This window comes from Nicotiana attenuata, unplaced genomic scaffold (genome assembly GCF_001879085.1).
Source record: "Nicotiana attenuata strain UT unplaced genomic scaffold, NIATTr2, whole genome shotgun sequence".
NCBI lineage: Eukaryota > Viridiplantae > Streptophyta > Magnoliopsida > Solanales > Solanaceae > Nicotiana > Nicotiana attenuata.
The window spans coordinates 56,238-74,277 of record NW_017673902.1 but is presented as its reverse complement, the minus strand read 5'-3'; the positions used below and the strand labels follow the sequence as shown (position 1 = coordinate 74,277).

General features: G+C 36.8%; 1 protein-coding gene across 1 annotated transcript; it reads right to left on the bottom strand.

The window, feature by feature from the left end:
• Positions 1-11,797: 11,797 nt before the first annotated feature.
• LOC109217582 (transcription factor MYB35-like) lies at positions 11,798-14,782 on the bottom strand. The gene is made up of 3 exons (XM_019381839.1): positions 14,013-14,782; positions 13,429-13,558; positions 11,798-12,879 (listed from the first exon to the last, which is right to left on the bottom strand). The coding sequence occupies exons 1-3, from the start codon at positions 14,143-14,145 to the stop codon at positions 12,108-12,110; spliced, it is 1,035 nt and encodes a 344-aa protein (XP_019237384.1). The 5' UTR covers positions 14,146-14,782; the 3' UTR covers positions 11,798-12,107.
• Between the last annotated feature and the right edge of the window lie 3,258 nt (positions 14,783-18,040).

Sequence of the window (18,040 nt, the reverse complement as noted above, 5' to 3'; positions counted from 1 at the left end):
TCACTTAACTATGCCTATAGCACTCAAAAAGTCACTCAACTAGATTTTTCAAGTTTTGGATTGCCAAATAACTATTTTACCCTCTAAATTATAAACATTTATCTTCTTTTTAGTTTTTTTTAACTTTTTAATATTATGATTTTTCTTCTTTTTAATTTATATTATGGACTTATCTATAGAGTAAATAAAATTTTTTTCTAAATTAAAAAATATAAAGTATTTAAGCATATATAATGCTGGAATAATAAAATATTGAGCATAGTAAAAAAAATTAATTATAAGAATTTGTTCGAAATAATAATTTTAATATTAACAACAAAAAATTTAAAATTTATTTACTCAATTGAGAATGAAAGAAAATAAAGGTTGTAAAATATATATTTCATGGACGTAATATAAAAATAATTATTTAAATAAAAGTACTTTTATAATATACATTATATATTCTTAAAAATTATGCTCATTTATATTATTATTCCGACATTATATAAGCTGAAAACTAACTTTTTACCTTTATTTTATAAATAAAATATATTTGTTCTATAGGTAAGTCCACAATGTAAATTAAAAAGATAAAAAATGATAATATTTAAAAATTAAAAAAAGAAGAAGATAAAAGTTGATAATTTAGAAAATAGGTATTTGACAATCAAAAGTTTGAGAAATCTAGTTTAGTGACCTTTTGAGAGCTATAGGCATAGTTAAATGAATTTGTTGTTACAAACGAAAGAAAGATGAATTTAGTAGATAATTTGGGATAGTTAAATGACCATTTAAGTAATGGACTCGACACACAAAAAGAGGGAGTTTAGTTTCTTTTTTTCCTCCAGTCTTATGCTGCCAAGCAGAAACTGCAAACAGAAATACAAAATAGGGAAAAAGTCCAGATTTGTCCCTATACTATCGAAAATTGGTCACGTTTATATCCGTTTCTACTTTCGGTCCAAATATGTACCTGCCGTTAAGAAAGTAGGCAAAAATATCCTCAAACCTAACGTATATCCACTGTGGCAAGGGACCCCTCAATTAAAAGTGCCATGTAATTATCTTTTTCATTCTAAATATTTATTCTTTTTCCTTTTCTCTTTTTTCTCTGTCGTTTTCCCTACCATCAGAATCCCTCCATTTTCTCTCTCTTGCACTCTACCATCATACTTTAGTAATAAAATTTCGCCGGAAAAAATGGTGTTGGCGCCGCTGCAAATTATTGACATACTGGGTATAGACATAAACATCACTACAAGTCTATCTCCACCATAAACACCTCTTAGACCTACACTTTCTCAATACACAGAACTGCCACCTCTTTTCACCATGTGGCAACACCCCCAAAATTTAAAACTTTTCGCAAATACCATAGCTAGACAAGAATAAGTTTCAATATAACAATACAATTTTTACACCAACCTTAATCCGCCAACCAAAACAAACAAAGGTACTACAATTGAGGTATTACAGCAAAATTAAGTGGATGAAATCACATCATAAAGAAAATGCGAAGCAAAGAAAAAAAAAAGGGGGGGGGGGGGCACCACTGTAAGAATCGAGGATGAAAGTTGAAGATGATGGTGGTTCCGGCTGTTCTTCAAACTATGATTCGATACATCCCGTTATCAGTGACCGGAACAAATTTAATCATGACCTTAACCTCCTCAATCGACCCAGATATCAGTGACGCATCCAATATCAAGTGCAGGTTCGATATTGAGGTTGCGATGAAATTATCGCATATGAACTGAAATTGAACAAAGGGGCTTCAATTTCTGAATGGAATTCACGACTTAGTGAGAAGTGTGAATCGACCTACGTTGAAGAAGGTGTTGCGGTGGTCAGAGCATGGATGAAGATGACGTCTATGAATGGTAGTGAAGATGAGAAAGAGAGAAAGAGAGAATTACGTGGCATTTTCTTATTACATGGCAATTTTTTATTAGTGGGTTTAGTTATTTATTATTACCGATGGAAAATAAATAGTGACATGGAGTCCACCGTGTCATTTTAGTTACTGATTCATGGACAACCGTTAGGGTTGGGGATATTTTTGCCTACTTTCTTAACGGCAGGTATATATTTGGACCGAAAGTAGAAACGGGTATAAACGTGACTAATTTTCGATAGTATAGGGACAATTTTGGCCTTTTTCATGCATTCAAATCCATATGCTAGTTGGAAACTTTGAGGTCACTCGTTGAATCACACATAAATTAATGGTTAAAAATTGTCTACATGTTCNAGACAATTGGGATTTCATGGCCTTGATCTTGATTGGGAATATCCATTATCAGCTACAGACATGACAAACTTAGGTACTATTTACAAACATATATTTTCTCAATATATATATATATATATATATATATATATATGGTCCTATCATTAATGTAAAATCCATCGATCTTAGTAATAATACAAGGCGGAAAAAGGTTTCAATAGTTCTAATAGGTTGAAAGCTTAAATATGATGAAATGTGTATGCTAATCAGTATAAATAGTTGATGGAATAAAATTGGCCGCGATTAACTTTTATAACGAGTAGCTAGTCAGGGAGAAAGGTTCCTTCGTAAAAACCGATTGAAAGCATATATATATATATATATATATATATATATATATATATATATATATATATATATATATATACCACTTTATATCTATATCTATATCTATATTATATTAAAAGTGGGAAGCCCTTAAGTCAAAAGTTAAATTACCTGTTTACCCTTTTAAAAATCTAATTACCCTACTTATTTTAATCTATACTATATTTTTAAAATAAAAAAAACAAATTTAACCATTTATTTAACAATATATTAACAATAATATTTCCCTACAAATTGAGGTCCCTCTACCATGTTGCCATGAATTTCCTTTGTATCTTCTACCACAGTGGCTGAATTTCCTTTTGGAGAAATTTTGCAGTCTTTTGTTCTTAGTAAATTTGAAATCAGCAGGAAATCCACAAGTCTGTAACAGGTTTTCAATTGTGTGATTAGTCATCTTACAGTAGGAGCACATCTGTGTATTCTTCTTTCCTTTGTATGCAAAATTTCCTTTATAACCAGTATTCCATTCTTCTGTTGAGGGGGATGAGGTGCTGCAGAGTTCTGATAACTCTGAGGTCCTTGATTCTTCACCATGAAAGAAGCTCCATCTGTTGGAAATTGAGGATTAACATGAATTTCCCTTTGATTCCCATCTTGCATGAGAAGTGAGTAACCTTGATTAACTGAAGGTAGAGGTTTAACCATGAGTATGTTACTCCTAGCCAATCCATAGGTTTCATTCAAACCCATGAGGAATTGGATTAGCCTCTCATCTTCCTTAAATCGCTGCATTTTCTTCTTTCCTCCGCATTCACGGTTGCATGAGCACTGCATATCAGAATTAAGAGTGTCTAATTTATCCCATAATTGTTTCATTCTAGTGAAATAAGTGGCAATGTCAGCAGTCCCTTGTACTAAATCAGCAAGTTCCTTTTGCAGGTGGTAGAGCTTGGCACCATTAGGTTGCCCAAATCTGTGCTCCAGATCTAACCAAAGGTCCTTAGCAGTCTTTGAGTAGAGAACACTATCAGCAATGACCTTGGTGAGAGAATTCAATAACCAAGAGGTTACCATGTGGTTGCATCGACTCCAGGTTGAGTGATTAGGATCTGTGAGAGGTGGCATAGGGCATGAGCCATCAATGAAGCCCAATTTGTTCTTAGCTGACAGTGAGATGAGGATGGATCTGCTCCAACCAGCATAGCCATGACCATCAAATGGGGTGTTCATCAGTATCATACCCGGTGCATCAGAAGCATGAAGGAAGAAGGGATGAGAAGAATCAATGGAGTTTCCATTGCCTGTTGTCTGTTGAAGAAGAAGGGTGTGTGTGTGAGTGGAGTTTCAGTGACATCTGAACCAGGAGCCATGGTTGAAGAAGAAAATCAGAAAATCTGAGGAATATGAAACGAGGAAGAAGAGCTACTACTCGATACCATGAAGAAATTGAGAGTATAATTGGAGAGAATTTTCTGTATATTGAATTGATCTCATCTATACAAGGACACTGTATTTATATACATGTGTTTCTAGAAAAGAAAACAAAAGGAATAAAAGAATAGCCTATGAAATATGTACACTTGTCCTAATATTATTTGTGTATGTCTAACAAAATAACTAACACTATCATTCCTTCTTCAAATGGCACAATACGTGCATGTGGGAATCTTCCAGATTTTGAGTGCAAATTGGACGGACCAGATTTAATCTATCAACATTTCTTTGAACAGCTAAGATGAAGCCACGTGACTCATTGACTGCCTTAGTATAGTCAAAGATGAGATTGTGTCTTAGCCTAGTTTTGTCCGTCGTCTTCAACCTTAGCTTTCCTTTTCCTTCTTCTTCTTCATCCATCTTCTGCAGCCTTCTTTCTTGTCCACAATCATTTTCGTTACAAAGCATGGATTCATTTATTCCAACACCCACCCTCAAGTTGGAGGGGGTAGAAGACACACCCAACTTGCCAAGAATCATCTTGTGAGCAGGCCCTGCTAAGGGTTTGGTGAATAAATCAGCAAGTTGCAATTTTGAGGGAACATATGTTAGAGAAATGAGCCCGGAGAGAAATTGTTGCCGTACAAAGTGGCAATCGAGCTCGACGTGTTTAGTCCTTTCGTGAAACACGGGATTGCGGGCGATATAGATGGCAGCTTGACTATCAGAGAAAATAGGAACAGGGATCGGAGGAGGAACTGAGAGATCTGTGAGCAAACGAGTCAACCAGGTCAGTTCTGCAACCAAACGCCGCATGGAGCGATACTCCGCTTCTGCGGAAGAAAGAGAAATAGAAGCTTGTTTCTTGGATTTCCATGACACAGGAGAACCACCTAAACTGGTAAAGAAGCCACTAACAGAGCGGTGAGTATCCCTGCAAGAGGCCCAGTCAGCATCGCAGAAAGCCAAGAGATCCAAAGAGGGATGAGCATTGAGAAACAGTCCTTGGCCAGAGGTGGAGGAAATGTAACGAAGAACACGCAAGGCCGCAGTGAAATGACCAAGGCAAGGTCGTTGCATGAACTGACTGAGGGTGAGTACAACAAAAGAGAGATCTGGGCGTGTGTGAGTCAAATAGTTGAGTTTACCCACTAAGCGCCGATAAAGAGAAGCATCAGCTAATGGAGGACCAGAATCAGCAACCAATTTGGAAGAGGGATCCAGTGGTGAAGAAGATGAAGTAAGATTTGAGCAATCAAACTCGTGAAGCAAATCAAAGGTAAATTTCCTTTGAGTAATAATCATTCCTTTGGCTTCTCGCAAAATTTCCATCCCTAAAAAATAATGAAGTGGTCCAAGATCCTTCATTTTGAACTCAGAATGTAGAAATATTTTGAGGTCTGTTAATTCAGCTAGATTATCTCCTGTAAGTAGTATATCATCAACGTATACTGCAACAATGGAGATAAGATGACCTATTCTCTTGAAGAACAGAGAATAGTCATTAAGAGAAGCAGAAAAACCTTTGAAACTGAGTGCCCCTGCAAGCCTGGCATACCACTGCCTAGAGGCTTGTTTTAAACCATAAAGAGACCTCTTAAGTCGACAAACATGGTTGGGACTTGGGGAAGGTGGACCAGCAGGAAACCTCATATAAACTTCTTCTTGTAATTCCCCATGTAAGAAAGCATTGCTCATGTCAAATTGAGAGATAGACCAAACTTTCTTGACAGCAAAAGAAAGCAAACATCTGATTGTGGTCATCTTAACAACTGGAGAGAAGGTTTCTGTGTAATCAATACCTTCTCTCTGAACATCACCCCTTATAACCAATCGTGTTTTGAGTCTTTCAATAGAACCATCAGCATTGTGTTTGAATTTATAGACCCATTTACAGGGTAAAGCCTTTTTCCCAGTAGGTAGAAGTACCACATCCCATGTGAGGTTTTCTTCCAGAGCCTTAAGTTCTGAGTTCATAGCTTGTACCCAACTTGGGTGAGAGCAAGCCTGGGAGCAAGAGGTAGGTTCTGTAAAAGAAGATACTGATTAGAGGAGGTGTTGATTAGAGCTAGTGAGGGCAGAGAAAGCAAAGGGAGATGGGGAACAAGCAGAGGTGAGACAGGAAGTGGTGACATCAGTAAGGTAGATGTTGCTGCAAACATAATCCTTAAGATAACTAGGTAGAGTGCCTAGGTTATCCCTGTTAGATCTCCTAAGTGGAACAGGAGGAGAAGGAGGCATAGGTGAAGTGGAAGGGGTAGGAACATGAGGAGTGTCCTGGTGAGAAGAGGAACCAGGTGAAATATCAGATGTAAGGCAATCTTGTGGTATAGTGGAGCTAGGCTGTGGGGAAGTATCCGAGGTGGAAGGAGGTATAGGAAAAGTAGGATTAGGGCATGGAGAGGGATTATCTTGAGATATATGGGAGAAGGGAAAGATGTGTTCAATGAAATGAACATCCCTGGACACAAATAATTTCCTGGTGGTGAGGTTCACCAACTTATATCCCTTTTGACCAGCAGGATAGCCCATGAATACACATGCTATGGCCCTAGGATCAAACTTTTCTCTGTTATGTGACAAGGTGGAAGCATAACAAGACAACCAAAACTTCTTAAGAAAAAATAAGAAGGTGCTTTACCAAACAGTAGATGATAGGGAGTATGTCCTTTGAGCACCCTAGAGGGAAATCTGTTGATGAGAAATGTAGCTGTTAGGATGCATTCTCCCCAATAGCAAAGAGGCACTTTAGATTGAAAAAGCAAAGCTCTAGCAATCTCTAACAGATGTCTATGTTTCCTCTCCACAATCCCATTTTGTTGAGGAGTTCCCACACATGAAGTCTGATGCAAAATACCTTGTGACAAGAAGAACAAGGAAGCTGCAGTACTGCTGCCCAATTCTAGAGCATTATCTGACCTGATAATCCTGACCTTAGAATTGAATTGCCTTTCCACCATGCTCAAAAAATATTTTAGAACTGAAAATGCACTACCCTTTGTGCTTAGTAGATAAGTCCAAGTGGCTCTACTAAAATCATCCACAATAGTGAGAAAGTACTTGTATCCATTGTGAGTAGGAGTTCTATAAGGACCCCATGTGTCAATATGTATTAATTCAAAAGGTTGCTTTGTTTTGATATGACTGATTGGAAATGGTAATCTAGACTGTCTTGCTAATGGGCAAACATCACAATGACAACTAGAATTAGAAACAAATGAAATGGAACTGATATATTTCATTGCATTGAAAGGCAAATGCCCCAATCTTACATGCCAAAGTTTTACATCAGATTCTGATTTTGCTGAAATAGGAAAAGAAGCTGAAACAGCATTAGAAAAAGATCCAGGCAACAATCTATTAGCTGAACTAGAAAAAGAAGTTGCAATGTTGGAAAACAGGGTTCTAGGTTCTGTGACACTAGACTTCACTAAGTAAAGTCCCTCCTTAGCTTCACCAAAAACTTGAGGGCTCTTCATGAGAGGGCCCTGCAAAATACAGCCAAAAGAAGTGAAAACTAAAAGACATTTGAATCTTTGACAAAGTCTACAAACTGAGAGTAAGTTGTATTTGAAACTAGGAATATACAAAACATTTTCCAGAACTAGACCTGGGAAGATAGAAACACTACCAGCATGAGTAACCTTTACCCTAGAAGAATCAGGTAACTTTACCATAAGAGGAAAAGGTAGTGGTACTAGGAATAAGAATGTGTTGGCATTGAAACACATATGTTCACTTGCCCCTGAATCTATAATCCAAGAGTTGGAGAGATTAGAATTGGAAACTGAATAACAGGAAGGAGAATTAGTAAACAATATACCAGAAACTGAATTTGCATTAACATCTTGAGAAGTTCCCTGTCCTGTTTGTAGTTGATTTAGGAGATTAACCAACTGGCTGAATTGATCAGATGAGAGCTTTTGAGCAAATTGAGGTCCCTCTACCATGTTGCCATGAATTTCCTTTGTATCTTCTACCACAGTGGCTGAATTTCCTTTTGGAGAATTTTGCAGTCTTTTGTTCTTAGTAAATTTGAAATCAGCAGGAAATCCCACAAGTCTGTAACAGTTTTCAATTGTGTGATTAGTCATCTTACAGTAGGAGCACATCTGTGTATTCTTCTTTCCTTTGTATGCAAAATTTCCTTTATAACCAGTATTTCCATTCTTCTGTTGAGGGGGATGAGGTGCTGCAGAGTTCTGATAACTCTGAGGTCCTTGATTCTTCACCATGACAGAAGCTCCATCTGTTGGAAATTGAGGATTAACATGAATTTCCCTTTGATTCTCATCTTGCATGAGAAGTGAGTAAGCTTGATTACCATGAGTATGTTACTCCTAGCCAATCCATAGGTTTCATTCAAACCCATGAGGAATTGGATTAGCCTCTCATCTTCCTTAAATTGCTGCATTTTCTTCTTTCCTCCACATTCACAGTTGCATGAGCACTGCATATCAGAATTAAGAGTGTCTAATTTATCCCATAATTGTTTCATTCTAGTGAAATAAGTGGCAATGTCAGCAGTCCCTTGTACTAAATCAGCAAGTTCCTTTTGCAGGTGGTAGAGCTTGGCACCATTAGGTTGCCCAAATCTGTGCTCCAGATCTAACCAAAGGTCCTTAGCAGTCTTTGAGTAGAGAACACTATCAGCAATGACCTTGGTGAGAGAATTCAATAACCAAGAGGTTACCATGTGGTTGCATCGACTCCAGGTTGAGTGATTAGGATCTGTGAGAGGTGGCATAGGGCATGAGCCATCAATGAAGCCCAATTTGTTCTTAGCTGACAGTGAGATGAGGATGGATCTGCTCCAACCAGCATAGCCATGACCATCAAATGGGGTGTTCATCAGTATCATACCCGGTGCATCAGAAGCATGAAGGAAGAAGGGATGAGAAGAATCAATGGAGTTTCCATTGCCTGTTGCTGTTGAAGAAGAAGGGGTGTGTGTGAGTGGAGTTTCAGTGACATCTGAACCAGGAGCCATGGTTGAAGAAGAAAATCAGAAAATCTGAGGAATATGAAACGAGGAAGAAGAGCTACTACTCGATACCATGAAGAAATTGAGAGTATAATTGGAGAGAATTTTCTGTATATTGAATTGATCTCATCTATACAAGGACACTGTATTTATATACATGTGTTTCTAGAAAAGAAAACAAAAGGAATAAAAGAATAGCCTATGAAATATGTACACTTGTCCTAATATTATTTGTGTATGTCTAACAAAATAACTAACACTATCATTCCTTCTTCAAATGGCACAATACGTGCATGTGGGAATCTTCCAGATTTTGAGTGCAAATTGGACGGACCAGATTTAATCTATCAACATTTCTTTGAACAGCTAAGATGAAGCCACGTGACTCATTGACTGCCTTAGTATAGTCAAAGATGAGATTGTGTCTTAGCCTAGTTTTGTCCGTCGTCTTCAACCTTAGCTTTCCTTTTCCTTCTTCTTCATCCATCTTCTGCAACCTTCTTTCTTGTCCACAATCATTTTCGTTACAAAGCATGGATTCATTTATTCCAACATTTTTGGGGACAGTTCGTGCAAGGCCATTGATCTGAATACAATTTCATCTCATGTTCGCCTCAAGCAATAATGGCGTATTATGTGTCAAAAGAGATCTGTCATATAAAGCTTGTAACGACAACCACATATTTGATTGATTTTCTATTAGTAAAAATCACCAGAAAGAAAAAAATATTATGTAGCAAACCGCCGCATACTATACAAATATTCCTTGATTTTTTTTTAAACCTTACTATTTCTCTCTACATCGACAACTGTTCTTTTTCGATTTTGTGGGTATGAACTAGATTATATATTAGCACCTCATAAATAAATAAAAACCACTTAAATACATATAATATGACTAAGTATTTGATTGTTTATTTTGCAGGTTCAAAAAATATCCCGTTAATTTGAGCTTAAATTATTGGGTCGCTTATCAATGATCATATTGTCATTATTTACGGTTATTCTTTAACATTTATTTATTGCATAAAAATATAGTTTAACTAATGATCTTTATGTGGTTATTAAAAATTAGATTTAAATGAGTCGAGTTACATCCCCTTAAAAGTTAAATAACATATTTAAATTTCTTAATTAAAAACCTAAATGTCCTAATTAAAAAAATATGCCTACAAAATGCCTCAACCCAACGTCTGATACTCCTCACTAAAAGTCATTACCATTCATTCAATACCTTTTCTTCTCAAGGCCGATTAATATATTTTTATTTATACGTGGAGTAACTGTGTTTTGGAATAAGAAGAACAAGTGAAGAGCAGTTAATAAATAATCATGATAAGTTATTTCTCCTTTCACTAGAGAAGCCTTTTGAATTTATAAAAACTTTCGTTGATGCATCAAGTTTGAATTCTCTATTGCTTATCGATCGATATGACTTTGAATATGGGTATGCCCACAACGTCAAAGCAACAAATCAAATGAAATTGGCAAAAAAAATTCGAGTTTTATTTTGTTAACTCATGATCACACCTTTTAAATTTTTAATTTCTTAACTCTGTGATTTTAAAAAAAATCAAAAACATGTTTTTTGTGTTAAGGAACAACGTATCAGTTATTTTTATAATTAACTTTGTTATTCTATTGCTAAGTTGGAATTCATTAGTTGACTATACTAAGGTCTATGCATAAGAGTTATGTAAAACTTTACGTTTAAGTTGAAGGATGATATAAAGTGGAGTATCTTATTTGAAGGGATCATGTCCAAATTTTTATTTTTTTAAGGTTGTGATAATAAATTATATTTGTATTTTAATATTATAAGCTTTTCGGAATACACATGATTCTCGAAAATTACATCAATATTATTTAAACATATTATTCTTTTTGCATTGATTCACACACATATAGACTATTTAAATAAAAAATAAAATGACATGCATAAATCAACAAAATAAAGATAATTTTATAAGTAAAGATAAGATTCTCATGCTTTTATGATGTAATGTGCATGTTAGGAATAGTGAAATTACATATTGGAGGATGGGGCAGGAGAAAAAGAAAATAATAGTTACAAAGAAATGTAAATTAAAACTACACAAGTTTTTTTCTTTTTTTTTTTGGATAAAAAGTTCCCCTGATATACTATATATAAGTTAATGTAATTATAAATATATAAGTATGATCATATAACTACTTTATGGAAAGATGTTACTGAAAATGATGGTAAAATTCTTGAAAAAATTGAAAGATCGTGATAAAACAGTCATATGCTTTTCTAATCTTAGAATCTCAATTTACAAAGATAGAACGTCAACAATCTTATGTACTCATATATCTTATTATTATTATTATGTAAGAGTTGAATTATATGAAATTTCTTGATTTTTTTTAAGCTAGGGAATTTTGACAACAAGAGTCTCGACAATGTCAAAGCAACCTAAATGGATGAAAGAAATATGCACCATGAATATTATTTATAATTTTTTTTAGGTGAGATACACTTCATTACATTTTTTTATCTCATAAAATCTAAAAAAGTAAAAGAATGATATATATCTAATTAGACTTTGATTGTATTATTTTATAAATTATGGACTAATAACTCGATATACACGTGCAACGCACGTACCGAGAAATTAGTGTGTGTATATATATGCCTCACCTTGATCACAATTCACAAACTCTAGTAAGTAAAACAGAAAAAGGACTTCAAAATTCCACACAAGCATGCATCTAAAAAACATTCTATCTATCCTCTGTCAAACACCAGATTGTACATTGTTCATGCATATGTACAACATCACCAGCATTTATACCTGTATAGGTCTAATTTCAAGTGTTTAAAACTGTCTGGTTTTACTGGCTAATAAGCTCTGAAACAAGATACCACTCAAGCATAGCAATCTCATGTTCTTTTCATCCCGGGTTCACTATTTTTCAGCACATCTTGATCAAAACCACAAAGGAATATTAATACTGGCAGAAAATAAATACAACACTTGATCATATTATTTTAGACCTTTTTCGTTTTGGAAGATCAAAAGTAGAATTACAGTTACTTTGCTATTAGGACACAAAACGAAGTACTGATCTGCAGTATGCTTGTTGCTAAAATCTAATTCTTGTTCATCAATTAGTGCATTATCACTAGTAAAAAGGATCCTCAGAAAGGCCAGGGAAGTTCAGGAACATTTCGTTTTCGCATTCTAGCATGTCTTCAACAAATGATGATGATGATGGTGATGTACCCTTTATAGACAACGTGGCTTCAAAATCCTTCGTTGCTGGTGCGTTGTTTTGTCGATATTCTTGAGCTGCCCCAGCCACTAGCTTTTCTTCTATGTTCAATGTGTCTTCTTGAAATGCATCATCAAGAAGATAGTCACACCTGTTGACTTGATTTTTGGTTAAAGAATGAGATGCAGATGATGATGAAGATGATGACAAAGGCGAAGACAAAGAGCAATCAGTATCAATGGGATTGGTATAGGAGAAGATTGCCTTTGGGGAATTGTTATCAGAGGCCTCTGTTACGAATCTTATAGCTTGTAGCTCGGAAAGTAGATCAACAGGAGGCTGATTGTTGCTTAAGAAACAATCTTCTGAGGTTTCAGTTTTTTGTAGCCTAATTGTTGTCACACAATGGCTGTTAAAGTTTGGAAATATTTCTAGAGGATGTTGTAGTTGTTCTGGTGTAGACACAAATGCACCCTTTAACTCTCTGTTAAGCGATACGAACCGAGTTCTGGCTTTTGGAAAGCCACCAATGTTTCCATAGTCGGTGAGAATTTGAGAAAAGGGCTTGTGAGTGACTGGATCAATCCCCATTGCAGACAGCTTCTTTTTCAACTTTGTGTTCCACAAGTTCTTTACTTCGTTGTCTGTTCTCCCAGGTATTTGTTGTGCTATTATAGACCACCTGGGAATATTTGCAACAAGTGTGAGAAATGGAACAAAGAAAGAAAATATCAAGAATCAAACTATAGGTTTACTTGAACAATAACTTTGACAGGCAAGGTACAAACACTTATAATCGAGCATATAACAGCTTATTTATGAGCCTTGGCGTAACTGGTAAAGTTGCTTTCATGTGACCAGGAGGTCAGGGGTTTGAACAGTGGAAACAAACTCTTGCAAAAACGCAGGGCAAGGTTGCGTACAATAGACCCTTGTGGTCCGGCCCTTCCCCGGACCCTGCGCATAGTGGGAGCTTAGTGCACCGGGCTGTCCTTTTATGTAACTGCTTATTTATAAAATCAGTTTTCGCACTTAATGCTTATAAGCTACTTTTAATCTGTTAGGCTACACGAGCTTTAAGTATCAGCAGCTTGTAGGAACCATGACTTAATTTGTCCAAATGTAGTTACTCGTTAGAAATCAATCGACTCAACTTAGTACAGTGAGAGCAAATCCAAGAATTTAATCGAAAGATCAGGAACTATTATATTTCTTTAGGATTGACACACACCTGCTTCCTATAGTGGCATGAAGCTTAATGATCAGTTCCTCTTGTTGGAGTGTGAAGCTGTCCTCCTTAATATCAGTCTTCAGACGATTACTCCACCTATGCTTCTGACTCCTCCCACATTTCCCAGTTCCTGTTCAAAATTGCACTCATATACCCAAATCTTGAAATTTAGCAGCTGGCAAATTGTTAAGGAAATGAGTCTTAAACCTAATTCAACCCCAAAAGTTAACTCATGAAATGAAGATTACTCAAAGACCAAATGAAGAGACAACATCATATTCCTTCAACCAATTTGGAACAATCTAACATGTTCCGCACGCCTATCCATGATAACTGCAATGTGGATAACATATATACGGCCCAACATTGGGAAAAACAAGAACATGGATGAGTTTGACTCTGTTAACATGTTTAAAAATTGGTTTGTGCATAACTTAATGATGTCAGAATTGTCAAGATCATATAAGGAGACAACTCATTCTCTTTAACTCTTAACTAATTTGGGACAATCTAACACAAATGAACTTAATTATGGATTTCATGTGTTAATAGAAAAATAAAATAAAACAAGGAGAAATAATTACCTGATTTCTTGGACATGGCCGTCCAATTAGCAATTCCATGTTTGGAGACAAATTTAGATGTATTTGCGACCTCTTCCGTCCAATTACATCTTCTATTATGCATCTTATCACTGCAACAAGGAGGCCTTCCCATCTAATTTTCTCTATAAAACTTATGTTCTAGCACTGATAAAAGGGACAGATGAAGGTAACAACAAATGAAAGAATTTAATGTTGAACAGACAATAATAAAAATCCCAATTTTTGAACCTTCTTATTGATTTATGGATGTAACCCTAAAAGGGAGGCAAGAAAAGCATGGTATCACTTTCCATTTAACTATTTAACATGATGGAATGTATTTTCTGTCCAACAGTTTTTAGATGAACTATTAAAAGAAGTAAGAAAGAGGTAAATACTTTTAAGTTACAAAGAGCGTTTCAAACAGGTTCGAATTGGGTGAAGTAATTTGGTTAAACATAGAATTATTATTTTGCAAATAAACTACTATATTCTAAAAAGCAAACAATACTTCATGATCACAAGAAAGTAAATAGATTTCAGCTTTAGTTCTAAAAACACAAGTTTGAGAACTATTATAAACAAATACTGTATTCAACTAACTGAAGAAAAGACAATATGAAAATGGCCATTTGAGCTCTGCTTAAGAACCCACAGCTTTGGCATGATAAAGAGCTATACTTCATTTTGGAAATTTGTTTGACATTCACTACCTAGGAGTAAAAGGAACCAAACAAAAAATAAAGTAGCTTTAGAAACATTTTCCAAGTTAAAAGAAGGCTGCAAGTTGGGTGTAGGTCGTGTCTCGTGTGTCTCGCTTTCAAGTACTCCCATGCATCTGTTTTTTTTTTGTTTTTTTTATTTGGTTTTTCATCCAATGTTAGTACCTATATTGGAACCCAACCAATCCCTATCAAAACTTTTTCCATTCCATACATCTGGTTATATATGCATCAATTTCAACATAGTCCATAACTGTGAACATATATATAATAGCACAGGGCTAGCTGTCACGATCCAAAACCTAACCTGTCGTGATGGCGCCTAACGTGATATTAGGCAAGTCGATATTTCGAAAAGATTCCAAAAATAGAAAATGAGGTAAAGCAGTTTTAAATAATAAAAGTTCTCATAAATGGGATAGAAAACCCAAAACATAACGCGAAAATTCCCAACATCCGGGTGTCACAGAGTTCATGAGCATCTATACATCACAAGTATGGAAAATACTGTCTATGATAGTTTAGAACTAAACAATAAGCGGAAAGATAAGGAAGGAGAGACAAGGTTTGCGAAGCGCCGGGCAGCTACATTGAGATCTCCAGACGATCAATTGTGCAAGAAATCAACACCTACCATATCCGAAAATACCTGGATCTGACACGAAATGCAGGGTGTAGCGTGAGTACAACCAACTCAGCAAGTAACAAGGCTAAATAAAGAACTGAAAGTAGTGCCGAGCTTCACAAGCTATAGTAAAATTACAGTAATTTCAACACAGGAAGGTAGGCATGCTTTCAAGTTCGACAATTTAGGTCAAATCAGTTACCTCATGTCAAGTTCAAGTGAAAGAAAATATAATATCTTTCAGAAATTTCAAGATAGTGATATATGACAGCTAAGTGCAACAATAATGAAATCAAATGCATCCTCTCAAAGCAACAATCGTTCAGTCATCCCATTCACTCCAACCTCACAACCACTCATTCCTCGCAGTCATTCATTCCTCCCGGTCACTTAGCACTCGGCACTCGGCACTCGGCACTTGGCACTCGACACTCGCACTCAGTAGGTACATGCGCTCACTGGGGATGTGTATAGACTCCGGAGGGGCTCCTTCAGCCCAAACGCTATAACAAGACAATTGTGGCATAAGTCAATGAAACATGCTGCGGCGTGCATCCCGATCGCATAAATATCCTCACAATAGGGCCCTCGGCCTCACTCAGTCATCAACCTCACCAATCTCTCGGGCTCTCAGTAATCATAAAAATAAGCCCAAACAGAAATGATATAATGTATCAACAAGGAACAATAGAGACTGAGATATGATATGCAAGTAAAACTGTGAATGAGTACAAGCAGCAATTAGCAGATAGTTTAACATGTAACATGACCTCTGTGGGTCCCCTACAGTACCGACACATAGCCTAAATATGATTTCTAACATAATTTGCAGTCAAATTTCTATAACACATGCAAAGCATACAGCTAACAACAGGTTATTCAACTTCACAGTTCCATGGAATGGACCAAGTCACAATTCCTACGGTGCACGCCCACACGCCCATCACCTAGCATGTGCGTCACCTCCAAACCGATCACGAGACACAAATACGGGGTTTCATACCCTTAGAACCAGATTTAGAACTGTTACTTACCTCAATCCGAGCAAATCTCTACTCCAACACTCCTTTTCCTAGAAAATCGACCTTCAAATGTCCCGAATCTAGCTAAAAACGGTACGATGCAATCAACACGGGCTAAAGGAAACAATTCCATAAGGAAATACTATGTTATAAATCAAAACTCAAAAATCGACTCAAAGCCGGCCCTCGGGCCCACGTCTCGAAATATGATAAAAGTCACAAAACCCGAAAGCCCATTCAACCACGAGTCCAACCATACCAAATTTACCAAAATCCGACACCAAATCGTCACCCAAATCCCCAAATCAAACTCTCCAAATCCCTAGCTTCAAACTCCCAGTTTACACCTTAAATACACACCAAATAGGTGGGGAAACAAGATTATTGAAAAAAAATGAGCACAAGGGACTTACCTCAAGAATCCCCTCGAAAACCCTCTCAAGAATTTCCAAAACCCGAGCTCAAAATGTTTAAAATGAAGCAAACTCGCAAACCCTTGTATTTAAGTGTTCTATCCACCACTTCCGCTTCTACGGAAACTTAACTGCTTCTGCGGCGTCGCAGAAGCAACCACATCACCCGCATCTGCGGCTTCCCTCGCTCCTGCGGTCCTTTCCTCCGCTCCTGCAGACTCGCTTCTGCGAGCCTACAAGCCGCTTTTGCGAAACCCAGCTCCCCTGCCCAAGTCCGCTTCTGCGGTCCCCCTGCCGCATATGCGGTCACGCAGGTGCAGAAATTCCCTCCCACCTGCAGCCACCTGCACACTCCTCTCCAAACTCGCACCTGCGCAACCCAACTCGCACCTGTGATCAATGCAAGTGCGGTTACACAAGCAGAGTCTAGCTTCAACAATCTCTCAACTTCAACTTTTGATCTGTTAACCATCCGAAATCAACCCGAGGCCCCCGGGACCTCAACCAAACATACCAACAAGCCTTAAAACCTCATACGAACTTAGTCGAGCCCTCAAATCACATCAACTAACATAAAAAATACAAATTGCACCCCAATTCAAGCCTATTGAAACTAAGGAATTCCAACTTCTACAAACGACGCCGAAGCCTATCAAATCATGTCCGATTGACCCCAATTTTTGCACACAAGTCACAAATGCCATTACGGACCTACTCCAACTTCCGGAATCGGAATCCGACCCCAATATCAAAAAGTCCACTCCCAGTCAAACTTTTCAAAAATTCAACATTTGCCATTTCAAGCCTAATTCAACTACGGACCTCCAATTCACAATCCGGACGCGCTCCTAAGTCCAAAATCACCCAACGGAGCTAACAGAAACCATTAAAACTCCATTCTGAAGTCGCTTACATATAAGTCAACATCCGGTCAACCATTTCAACTTACGCTTCCAACCTTGAGACTAAGTGTCTCAATTCATTCCGAAATCCATCCGGACCCGAACCGACTACCCGGCAAGTCATATAACAGCTATAAAGCACAAAATGAGTAGTAAATTGGGGAACGGGGCTACAACTCTCGAAACGATCGGTCGGGTCGTTACAGCTAGGCAAATATAATCCTAATTAATTACAATCAGGGTTAAGTAATATTTAAGATCTTAGGAAGGGGTTAAGCTCCAAGCTTAAGTTTTAGAGATTTTTCACCTTTACTTGAATTCAAATATATATATATATATATATA

What these genes read in the sequence shown, in the direction of transcription:
- LOC109217582 (XM_019381839.1), bottom strand. Translation starts at nt 14,145, where the DNA reads ATGGGAAGGCCTCCTTGTTGCAGTGATAAGATGCATAATAGAAGATGT. An exon ending in GGCCATGTCCAAGAAATCAG is followed by an intron (nt 13,559 to 14,012) that starts GTAATTATTTCT and finishes AATTTTGAACAG; the next exon opens with GAACTGGGAAATGTGGGAGG. An exon ending in CATGCCACTATAGGAAGCAG is followed by an intron (nt 12,880 to 13,428) that starts GTGTGTGTCAAT and finishes AAATATTCCCAG; the next exon opens with GTGGTCTATAATAGCACAAC.